The 12,584-nt window shown below is 43.0% G+C and overlaps 2 protein-coding genes across 2 annotated transcripts in view; both read right to left on the bottom strand.

The window, feature by feature from the left end:
- Positions 1-6,574, bottom strand: part of LOC135206633 (DNA damage-regulated autophagy modulator protein 2-like) — a gene marked incomplete at its 5' end in the record, with an annotated part of 141,962 nt that extends 135,388 nt beyond the window's left edge. Inside the window, 1 exon segment of the mRNA XM_064237974.1 lies at positions 6,459-6,574. Within this exon segment, the coding sequence (XP_064094044.1) occupies positions 6,459-6,553 (95 nt within the window).
- Positions 6,575-7,630: 1,056 nt separating this feature from the next.
- Positions 7,631-12,584, bottom strand: part of LOC135206761 (DNA damage-regulated autophagy modulator protein 2-like) — a 51,075-nt gene continuing 46,121 nt past the window's right edge. The window contains exons 6-7 of the mRNA XM_064238257.1: positions 7,851-8,051; positions 7,631-7,674 (exon numbers count right to left, since the gene is read on the bottom strand). Coding sequence (XP_064094327.1) covers positions 7,631-7,674; positions 7,851-8,051 — 245 coding nt within the window. The remainder of the gene's footprint in view (positions 7,675-7,850; positions 8,052-12,584) is intronic.

Raw genomic sequence — 12,584 nt, 5'->3', positions numbered from 1 at the left:
AAATACTTTGAACAATGATCGTCCGTCGGAGATTTCTGGACGTTACAGACCCTCTTGACAAAGACGCCGGCCGCCTGTGGCACAACTCACGTCTTTGCCATACTCGTCTCTCCTAGACGCTCTCTCATAAGGAACGCTTTCACGTTCTCGAATGCGTTGGCAGCCACCGGTCCTTCCTCCGCCAACAGGGTTCTGTCTCTCTCTTCACAAAATAGGAAGTCAACTGTTTCTGCATATCCATTAGAATCTCCCTTGACGGAGAAAATTCTTGACCAGGAGAAGGACTAATCCTGTGAGAGGAAGACAGGCGAGGGGATGCCCTCTCCTTCGTCTCAGGAACAAATTTAGAGCGACTTGGACGCTCAAAAGCGTCCTCCTCCGATGAAGTCTGGCCCTTTTCCTGTGGTGGGAAGGCTTCAAAATATTCAGGTGACGAATGAAAAGGTTGAAAAGAAGGATGTGAAGCGTCCTCTTCTCTAAAACCTCTCTCAAGAGGGCGACAAGGACGACGGCTGGCCGCCTGTGCGACGTCTTGCGCCCACTTGGCCATGCTCTCCCCCTCCCGCGAGGAAGCTACTCCGATAGCTCCAGCCCCGGTGAGGGGAGGACGCCCGCTCGGAGGATGAGAAACACTCTTTAAAGGACTCGTGCCCGTGCACGATCCTTGGCAGTCTGGGACGCATCCACAGATTCGGCCGAAGGAACGTCAGACCGGTTTTTAGATCCCTGTAACCCTCCTTCGGCTTTCGACTTGCCCACTCCCTAAGTCCTGGGAGTCCGACAGAGGTCTAGACCTGGAGGCATTTTATGGGAACGATCTGACGCCCCCTCCACAACACTAGATGCACCAACACTTTCATTGCACTTCGACACATTCGATTGTAGCGCGAGCACTTTTGACTCCAGGGCACGAATCGACTCCATGATCGTAGAGAGCACATTTCCTTCTGTAGACACTTCCTGATTGCCCGAAGGCAACACTACAGGGTTAGGTTGAATTAAATCTACAGGGGGATTCGATGGAGATATGAAGTTTTTATTGTAAAACTAATATTGTAACTACCTACCTGAACACCTGAACTAGCCCTGGTCACTTACCAGCCCGAACCATCATTTATTAAAAATTTACCAAATCTTTGGTTAAAATAAACGATCAGTGTTGCCAATCTCCTGGCAAACACCCTCGTTACCTAGTTACCAGCCCACTCTAGTAGCCCTGCCTCACGTTTGGGCCGGTCACACCTGCCCTCTCACGTCATCATAACTCAATACTCTGTATGAGAGGGGAGGAGGGTGGGAATCATTCAGGTGTTCAGGTAGGTATTACAATATTAGTTTTACAATAAAAACTTCATATTGCAATACACCCCCTGAACACCTGAACTAGCCCGATTAACAACATTAATTTGGAGGTGGGGAATCAAATCTGCCCGGCCCTCCACTGTACTAGTTGTCAGTCAATATAATTGAGTACGCGAGTCAGTCTCAAGTTCATTTGTCACTCGTCCAAGCTAATCTCCCCATGTGTGGCCTTCTAGGCCTGCCATATGTGGAGGGAAAAATTCCCTGCACCTCTACCCTAAGGTCAAAACTCATTGAGTGCGGAAGGGATACAAACCTGTTTCCTCTCAGCTGGCTATGTGCCTCACCTGAGTAGAGGAAAAACTGAAGACCTCCCATGTGGCTCTCGGCCTCTCATGTATGGAGGGAATCTGAAGACCTCCCATGTGGCTCTCGGCCTCTCATGTATGGAGGGAATCTGAAGACCTCCCATGTGGCTCTCGGCCTCTCATGTATGGAGGGAAACTGAAGACCTCCCATGTGGCCTTAGGCCTCTCATGTACGGAGGAGACAACGGTGTCGTCGATCGTAGTGATGTCCTCTCTTGTAGTGTTGTACCTGCCTGTCTGTACTCTGCCTGGTTGGCATTGGAAGAAAAAATACCCTCAGATAGACCCAGACATGTTCTTTCCTATCTTTCCTAATTACTTAAAATCCTCTTGTGATATATCATATCATGAATACCTTATACATATTCCAAATATTCGCTCCCTACTCTAATACTAACTCAGCACAGCAAGATTGTTGGGTTTAAAAATAGAATTTAGGCCAAAGGGACCGAGTATGGGAACCTATGAGGTCAGTCAGCGCTGAAGGGAAATTGAGAAAGTTTGAAAAGGTGTGAAAGGAAGAAAAACCTCTGTTGCACAATGAGTCCAGTGTTAGGAGAGCGTGGAAAATAGGATGAGAGAATATGGAAGAGAATATGAAATCAGAAAAGTGAGATGCGAGAGAGAGAATGAGAGACCGAGAGAGGAGAGAGAGAGAGAGATAGAGATGAGAGAGAGAGAGAGAGAAAACACAATGTCTAGGATAAAGAGAGAATATAAAATCAGGGAAAAAAGAGAGAGAGAGATAAAATCAGGGAAAAGGTAGAGAGATAAAATCAGGGAAAAAAAGAGAGAGAGAGAGAGAGAGAGAGGAGAGAAGATGAGAGAGAGAGAGAGAGACGAGAGAGAGAGAGAGAGAGATGAGAGAGAGAGAGAGAGGGAGGAGAAGAGAGAGGAGATGAGAGAGAGAGATGAGAGAGAAATTACGATCGTCTAATATCTCCAACCTCCGCAAATTGCAGCAAGTTAAAAGGGTATTATCTTAACGATAATACTCGTATAACTCCGTACAGCTATGAACAACGAACGAGAACTTGTTGCTAATCGATCGGACTCCTATAACAACATCATTTATTGTATTGACCAGCGTGTGACAGTGATCGAATCCGATAGCAACATCCGTTATTGTATTCATCCGCGTGGGACGGTAATTACTGTATTCTGGTTATAAATGCAGCTGAAGCTAATAAGGCAAAATTACGTTCATCAGCAACCTGGACAGAAGTCCCGAGCTTATGTATGAATTCCAACGCAGCCGTGGTAAAAGAAAACTAATAGCATGAAAGAGCTCATTACTGTTGTTTTCACACAGACAAAGGATTAATAACGTATATAAGTGTAAGGTTTCGTAATACCTATGAAAACGAGTGAAAAACGAACGGGATCCTAAATTTAACGCCATCTAACCCGAGGGAAAAAACTAGCTTCTAATGAGACGTATCAGTCAAATTTTGGTCTTAAATTACATCGTAAGACGAACAGTATGGACTTCGTTACATAAGTTAAGTATCCAGATATTCATTAATATGCTAACTAAGGACAAAAACATTAGCCGAGACCAAGTGATATGGTTGAATCTGAAGCCAAGGAGAAAAAAAAATAGACTAGCCGGCATCCTTGTCTGTCTAAACCACACCTCCTTACAATAGTGCTGTTTGACGACAAGCTAGTGTAATTATAATTTAATTGAAAAGTAATAAAATAAAATAAATTTAAAGGTAATTAAATTAACTTTATTAGGCCTAATATTAATTTCAGTTGTCATTGTTAATTTGATAATACGACTGGTAAATAATTTGTAACTGTAATTGACATAAGCTCAATATAAATACTGACTGGCAATAGTCTGTTAAACGTATGAAAGCAGTCATACATATAAATTCCTTATATCTGACATCTGATTATATGCCCCAAGATAGATACCTCATTGACTATATTAATGTCAACATAGTTGAAGACACGTCTCCTTTAAGACGTTTGTACAAACTTGGCATAAGTGAGAGTGTTGTTACGTTAGTCATTTTAGTCAATCAGGAGAGAATGAGATGGATACGGCGACGCAAACCCGTATCCGTCATCCGCTGATTCCAGCGTGAATGGACTGCCGAGTTTAGTGTTTATACTACGCCAATATGATGATTACACATAATACAATTATAATGCTTTAGTCGGACAGAATCCGATCTTCATTCTGTTCGATTACATTCATATTAATTATCCTCAGATCGGATTCTCGTTCGTTTTCAATTACACCTGTATTGAATTACCCGAAGTCAAGAATGCCTTAAGCCTACAGCGTTAGCCAATATAAAAATAACTACCGATATGTTGTACAGCGAATACTTTAGGTTAGGCTAGGCTACTGAATATGCATACGATATATCATCGTGAAAACACTAGGCTAACCGTAGTTAATTTTATTCGATTTCTCTTCATACTGAAATATCGTAAGTCAATATGCATTGAACGGAGAATTAGTTTATATTAATAATTATCGTATCGTATACGTAGAGGAAAGTAACCTTAAAGACGAAGGAGCATATCTGAAAGACCAACCCTGGCCTAAAAGCTTCTGATGCAAGGAACTCGAAGCAGGAAAAAAGCCTAAAGATGCTCTAAGGGGGGACCACTGTGCCTCTAAAAACTTAAAAAAAAACTACTTTTAGTTTTAAATGCAAAACCGGACTCCGGGGAAGGAAGGGGCCTTGCACTTCTCTTCCTAAACTTAAACACTATGTAGGCCTATTATCCCTACTCGTCTATATCTGACCTAAGTTTTTATCATCCTGAGAACTTACACATCGAGGGAAGGGAATCTGCTGCCAACACTGCCTGCTCCGCGCCATGGGGGGACGGCGGATCCTGCCCGTGGGCTTGCGGATCCCCATAACCCCCAGCACCGGTTAGGGCTGATTCTGGAACAGGCAGGGGAGCTGGAACAGAACGATTAGTAATTTCAGTATCCCTATTGCTCGATCTATCCTCGCATAATCTTGACATAAAATCGGTAACAGAGAGTCATACTCGATGTCAGCGTACTCTCAAGTCTCTTAAAGAGCACTGTCTCTAAGTCTTTTATCTTGATCTACGTTAGTCTCTTCCTGCTACAGTTACTTCTTAATACGAGACCTTTCCCTATGTTTGAGGATACCCTAACATCTGGTCCAAAGACCACTCCTGGACATTCCAAACATCTGGTTTTTACATTATATTGAACAGGCCTACGAATTTACGGCATAAGGCATGACTTATCTGTCATAGGGTTACGTCATCCTTTTCTTGCATTGTTGGCAAAGACGATACGTTGTTGAAAAAACTCCGCTCGGGTCCCCGTTTTCTGTGATGTCGTGGCCGAGGATGCAGTAGTCGTTGTCGTAGCCTGTTGTTGTTTCTTACTTTGCAGAATCAATGTCTAATGACAAGGTATTAAGAGCAATCCAACCAGTAATCCAAAGGGATGCGTAATTCGTCACCAAATTCAATCAAATCAAAGGTGCAAATGAAGGCCGGGCAAGACCAAAAAGGAGTTCGCTGTGGATACATCTGTACTCCACCGCGAACGATAAGTGATTGACGTGAGAGGGCAGGTGTGACCGGCCCGTGAGGCAGGGCTACTAGCGGTGGGCCTGGTAACTAGGTAACGAGGGTGTTTGCCAGGAGATTGGCAACACTGATCGTTTATTTTAACCAAAGATTTGGTAAATTTTTAATAAATGATGGTTCGGGCTGGTAAGTGACCAGGGCTAGTTCAGGTGTTCAGGGGGTGTATTGCAATATAATATTACCCTGACTTCTATTCACAGAAGCACTCCTGGAGGAAGACCTCCTGATTCTATCGCGCTCAAGTTTTCTTACATAAGATTCATACGCTTTCCACTCAAGATCTGTCAATTCCTCATACTCGATGCATCTATCGTTCAACAAACATACATGACCTCGACATTTCGTGCACACAGAGTGAGGGTCTACCGAAGCTTTCGGTAGCCTCACCTTATATTCTTGCATACACACACCCTGAAACTAGTAGAACTAGATCCAGACATCGTATTTAAAGAAAAGTCACAGCCAAAATCCAAATCAAACCACTATCGCGTATGCCAAGTCAACAATCCAGTCCAAAAAAACCAAAAGTCAATCAGGATACTCAAGGCAAAAAGAAGTTTTTAAAATCCTAGGCAGAGGTCTGGAAACAGTTGTTTACAGACCGGCGACAGAGAAAAATCTGAATAGGAACTGGGAATGGTTCCTGATATCCGCCTCCCAGCGGCGGGAATGGGTACTAACAACCTGGCCGCCCACTGCGTGTGCCGGGAGTTTTGAAATTCTGTCGGACTTCGGAGAATACAGCTATATATATATCTGACAGGTAAGTTTCATGAACAAACTACCATTTTTGGAATTCTTATACGTATCTGCTTATTTAAGGAAGTACAATATTCAACTGATCTTTTCTGTCACTAATGGTTTTACCCTTTCAGCAGATTTTTTTCCACCGTGTAAAATGAATTATATATTTTACAATATTTACCTACTTTTGAAAGCCAAAATCTATTTCATAAAAATTTCAGTATTAATGGTCTAATGCCTTTATCAAAATCTTAATACTGTATCGTGAAAAATCATTGTAACAATTCAAAAGACTCAGAGTATAGCAGTTCTCTCCCCAAAACAAATTCAGTAAACAAGTAAATTACTAAAACCGGGAGGCAGCTAATTGACACACAACTACGTATAGTACTAGCTGATTTACTGCACAGGAAAATACAGGGATGTGTTAGGCTAACTTACGTGATTATAAATGTGGATGGGAAGAGGACAAAGACGGAAAGGGGCAGGAGATACAAGTATGACGATCCCATTGTGAAGGTGGTATCAAAATCCATATGTCTTAACTTCTACAATTCCTGTTGGGGTGGAAAACAAAGGAGCAAAAGAAAATGAGAGAGAGGGAGAGAGAGAGAAAGAGAGCGAGAGAGAGAGAGAAAGAGAGAGAGAGAACTGTACCATATTATTAATACAATACTAAAAGGTACACAGTAGTACATAACACTCAAATGTATTCAACCATTATCTTAATCCATCAATCCATTCAATCAATTAATGCCTCAATGAGCTGTCTACGTTTGAAGCCAAGTTAAATCACTTATTTGACCAAGTACTAATGTGAGTATAATGGATTCAGCCTATGTAGAAAGAACCTCTTTCTCCCCTTCGGAAAGCTTTCACTATTTCACAATGCATTAGTGACCTAAGAGGGCTCAATATAAGCTTCTTTACAAGAATTTTGCTTGCAGATCTTAAGAGTGCAAAAATCCATGTAAGAGATTTAACAAAGCCTCAAGTTCTTCATATGCAAAGTTTATGTAACTGAAGTTCAAGATTTTAGTTCCTTTAATTCTCATTTTGATTTATGATCACTAATTTGATTACTTTTTTAGCCCTCTCACTACTATTTTGTTTCAAGATAAAGACCATCTGCATAGCATGATTACATACTGGTAAAGGAAATACATATCACCCTGCAACATGTCTGCAACACAGCAGATGGTTACCTTCTTAATACCATAACATCACAATTCACAGAAGTAAAATACAAAATGCAGGGACTTAGTGTGCCAAACATCATTACCATATCGTACCTATAAATTACATATGCTACAAGGCCAAGATATTAAGCAGCATAAGTTAGCTGATACTCTGAAAAACTTTAAACAGCCAAGAGACAATAAGGTGTCACAACACACAGCAAGGAAGAAATTCTTCTGCAAGACCAATATGTATGTTGCAGATAAATTTTTCAACCATAACTAGATATTTTTTCTATTACTAACGAAATAACCAATTACCTTTTATGAAAAGTGCCAATTGAGTTGTAAGACCCTTCTACTATTGGTCAGTGTAGTCTGATGTTAGAAACCTATGTAAAACCCTTGCTATATAATATATACATATGCCTACATCTACACTGGATAGAAAGTCACATTTTCTACATTTTCTTCTGTCCCTACATACAAAAGAATTTAAAATGTAACACTTTTCACTCTCATCATATTTGTCTTCTTTCATTTATTATGAAAAGGAGTCCAACCGCTTACCTTCAACTCTACTAGTGGTAACAAGGTGAACTCAACATTATCTTTGTGGTACCTGGGACACCTTAGCCTACTGCAGAACACCTACTTTTTCCATCCACTTCTGACCCCTTGTTCTTCCCTCTGATGAATATCAAGTAATCTAATGATATCATTGCCATCCAGTGACTCAGAACAACCTTAATTTCATTTCTAAGGATGTGTTCATGGACCTTGAATCTCTCCTCTTTGATGCCAAGTGGTTTAAAATTCCCTTTTAAATTTCTACTCTTATCCTCTACTTTTACATCTGTTTACCAAAGTTTAAAAAAGTTCAGCTTCCTTCAGCTACCTTATTTATGGCCAAAAGCCTTTGCTAGCTTCTTACCAATGACCTGATGTTCTTTTCTGGAAGACTCCATTGCTGGATACACTATATATGTGCGACCTTAATGAACAATGCATCAGAAATTGTTGATTTACCCTAAGTTCTGTTATTTATTATTTTCAGTTATACAATTACTATTCAGCAATGGTTTTTCAATTACTATTACTATTCAGTAATGTTGGTACTAGGTACTTTACTAATGATTTTCCTAGAAAGGCTGAACCTGAAATACCTATGCTTTATTTTATGATTTACGGAGTCCCTAGGTCAGGTAATAAGAAACCTGATGTAGTCAAATGCAATCTATATAGGACCATCAGTTTAATGAGCCAGAAAACAAAAATAATTCTAACAATTATTTTAAACAGAATAACAAAAAAACTAAAGCCAGAAACTGCAGAGGAACAATATGTATTTGTAAAGGGAAAAGGAACAAGAAACGCAATTTTCATCATGCGAATGTTAACAGAAAGAGCAATAGAAGCTCAGAAAGATGTAAATATGATATTGTTTAAACTACAATAAAGTTTTGTACTACTTACCTGGCAGATATATACTTAGCTATAGTCTCCGACGTTCCGACAGAATTTCAAATCTCGCGGCACACGCGACAGGTAGGTCAGGTGGTCTACCTTACCCGCCGCTGGGTGGCGGGCGTATGAAACCAATCTATCTCTCCAGCCAGATTTTTTTTTTTTTTCTTTCTTTCACCTGTCTCCTGAGGGGAGGCTGGGTGGGCCATTAGACGTATATCTGCCAGGTAAGTATGTACAAAACTTTATTGTAGTTTAACAATATCATTTTTGTACATGAACTTCCCTGCCAGATATATACTTAGCTGATTGGCACCCTTGGTGGAGGGTAAGAGACAGCTAACGTAATAAGGAGAGATAAGAAACAACTGATGTGTAGGAATATAAATAACCTTGGTTCTTACCTGTTCAGGCAGAAGACTTCATTGATATTGTCTCTGAGTCTGCGTTGCCTGGAGAGCTACAGCTAGGACGTGACCTGATGCTGAAAGACTCTCGGATCTACCACTGGGATATGTGATCCTTTGTGTGGTAGAATCCAAGTCGGATCCTGTTAAAGGGAGTTCGTCCCTATCTTAACAGGTCCTAACCACTACTACTGCAAGGAGCCACACTCATCAGACCACCTAACCAAACTACTAAAGATTAGTATTACGACCTAAAGAGATGCCTTCATGCATCCTCTTTAAGGCAACCAACAACAACAAATACAAGGGGGAAAAAAATTTATACTACTACAGGATGAGTTCCAGCTCCCTGCCCCAGCACTGAATCCGCAGATACGTACGGGCCCAAGGCGAAGCATTTTTTCGTAAGTGATTCTCACATCACGTAAGTAGTGGTTCGCGAACACTGACTGACATCTCCAGAATGTTGTCTCCATCAGATTTCGCACGGACATATTCTTGTTGAAAGCAAGAGAAGTTGCTATGGCTCTTACTTCGTGTGCTTTCACTTTAAGAAGCCTAAGATGTTCTTCTCTGCAGGATCCGTGTGCTTCTTTGATGAGGCTTCTCAAGAAGAAGGACAATGCGTTCTTCGACAATGGACGAGTAGGCTCTTTTACTGAACACCACAGGACCTCTCGGTTGGCTTTCAGTTGCTCTTTTCTTCTAAGGTAGTATTTCACCATTCTCACTGGGCAAAGAGTTCTCTCGGGTTGTTCTTCTCCTACCAAAGAAGATAACCACGAATCTCGAAGTTCTTGGGCCATGGACTTGATGGGTTCTCATTCTTTGCAAGAAAACCAGGAAGGAAAGAGCAAATGAGAGAGTCCTTAAAACCCACATTACCATCAATCGCCTGAAGCTCACTCACTCTTCTGGCGGAAGCTAGAGCCATCAAAAACAGGAGTCTTCCTTGGTAAGGTCTCTGAATGAGGCTGAATTAGGGGGTTCAAACCTAGAGGACCCAAGGAATGAAGGACTACATCCAAATTCCAGCTAGGTGTCTTAGGAGACTGCATTTTCGTTGTATCAAAAGACCTAATAAGGTCCTGTAGGTCCTTATCTTCCGATAAGTTGAGGCCCCTGTGCCTGAAGACATTCGCCAACATACTACGATAGCCTTTAATCGTCGAAACGACTAAGCCACATTCTTGCCTTAAGAATAAAAAGAAGTCTGCAATTTGATTCACAGAGGTACTGGAAGAGGAAACTTTGTATTCCTCTTGCACATCTTCTGAAGACATCCCACTTCGACTGGTACACTCGTAAGGTGGAAGACCTCCTCGCTCTAGCGATTGCCTTAGCAGCTGCTGACGAAAAGCCTTCGCTCATTTTCTGACCAGTTCTGGACCAGTCGAGCAGTCAGACTGAGAGCGGGGCCGAGTTTTTGTGGTACCTGTCGAAGTGGGGCTGTCTGAGTAGATCGCTCCTTAGAGGAAGCGATCTTGGAAAATCCACTAGCCATTCCAGCACTCTGTGAACCAATCTTGTGCTGGCCAAAAGGGAGCTATCAAAGTCATCCTCGCGGAATCTGACTCTGCGAACTTTTTTAAAGTCAACCCCAGAATCTTGAAGGGGGGAAACGCGTATACATCGAGTCCTTTCCAATCGAGTAGAGAGTGTATCCCTATTGCTCCTGGATCCGCGATGGGCGAGCAATACAGATCCAGTCTTTTGTTCTTTGAAGTTGCAAACAGGTCTAAGAGAGGCCTGCCCCACAACTTCCAAAGGCTCTGGCAAACATCTAGGTGCAGAGTCCACTCTGTGGGAAGAACCTGATCTTTCCTGCTGAGGAGATCTGCCCTTACATTCCTTTCTCCCTGTACGAATCTGGTGAGAAGTTTTATCCCCCTTTCTTCTGTCCACAGAAGAAGATCTCTTGCTGTTTCGTACAGAGAGAAGGAATGCGTCCCCCCTCCCCCCCTGTTTCCTGATGTATGCCAGAGCCCATGGGTGTTGTCCGAGTTTATTTGCACAACTGCTCCTGTCACATCTGACTCGAACGTCCTTCAGAAGCAAGCCACACGGCTATTAGTTCTTTCCTGTTGATGTGCCAGGAAGACTGGTCCCCCACCCAGGTTCCTGACACCTCCTTGGTTCCCAGAGTCGCCCCCCAACCTGTTTCCGACGCATCGGAGAACAACACCAGGCTGGGGTTCTGGGATTGAAGCGGCAGTCCCTGCGAGAACTTGTCGGGATCCGCCCACCATGCTAACTCCTTCTTGATTTGAAGAGAAATTGACAGGGAGAACTTCATAAACCTGAGAAGGACGACTCCAATTCTGATGAAGAAAGAATTGGAGCGGTCTCAGGTGCAACCTTCCTAGGGAAACAAATTGCTCCAGTGAGGAGAGCGTCCCCAGCAGACTCATCCACTCCCTCACTGTGCATACTTCTTTCCCTAAGAAGGTTGTTACTTTTTCGAGTCCCGGGCTATCCTCTCCTGTGACGGAAAAGCCCGAAACTCAGAGAGTTCATCTGGATCCCCAGATAAACGCACTCTTGAGCGGGAATCAGACTTGACTTCTGCAGATTGACCAGAAGTCCTAAGGAAAAAGTCAAATCCAGGGTTTTCTTCAAGTCCTTCAGACAACGATCTCTGGAATTGGCCCTTATAAGCCAAATCGTCGAGATAGAGCGAAATCCTCACCCCTTCTAGGTGAAGCCATTGTGCCACATTCCTCATGATGGCCGTAAAGACTTGGGGGGCCGTGGAGAGGCCAAAACACAGGGCCTGAATTGGAAGATTCTTCCCCCCATCATGAATCTTAGAAACTTCCTCGAGGAAGGATGGATTGGTACGTGGAAGTAAGCGTCCTGTAAGTCCAAGGACACCATCCAGTCCCCTGGACGGAGTGCTGCTAACCACCGAGGCAGTGGTCTCCATCGTGAACTTCTTCTTTTCGACGAAGAAGTTCAGGGCGCTTACATCCAACACCGGTCTCCATCCCCCTGAGGATTTCGGAACTAGGAACAGGCGGTTGTAAAAGCCTGCCGAAAGATGATCTGCCACTAGTTCGATCGCCTCCTTTCCAGCATCTGATCTACCGCTAGTCGGAGGGCTTGATTCATGATGGGTGTTCCCTGTATCTGGCCGTCAACTCCCTCGGGGTATTCGTCAAGGGAGGCCTCGAAGAGAACGGGATTAGATAGCCCTTCCTCAAATTGACAGGGTCCAGGCATCTGCGTCTTTCTGGGCCCAGACTTCTGCAAACTGTAAAAGCCTGGCGCCTACAGTTGTCTGAAGGACTTGAGTCTTACTGGGAGGTTTGATGACTTCGTAAAAGTCCTCCCTCTTCTATTTGGTTTCCGACCTCTGAACGAAGAGGATCTAGAGGTAGAAGCCCCTCGAAAGGGTTCCTGAGAGGTCGTCTTAGCTTTCTTCGTCTTAGTCTGGAAGGTAGGGCGCGGCTTCCTTGCAGACTGCGCTAGAAGGTCCTGCGTAGCTTTGGCAGAGAGAGCCTTCGAAATGTCTT

The sequence above is a fragment of the Macrobrachium nipponense genome, chromosome 31 (genome assembly GCF_015104395.2).
Source record: "Macrobrachium nipponense isolate FS-2020 chromosome 31, ASM1510439v2, whole genome shotgun sequence".
NCBI classification, from domain to species: domain Eukaryota; kingdom Metazoa; phylum Arthropoda; class Malacostraca; order Decapoda; family Palaemonidae; genus Macrobrachium; species Macrobrachium nipponense.
Note: the sequence above shows the minus strand (reverse complement) of the source record. Positions and strands in the feature narration are given on the sequence as shown.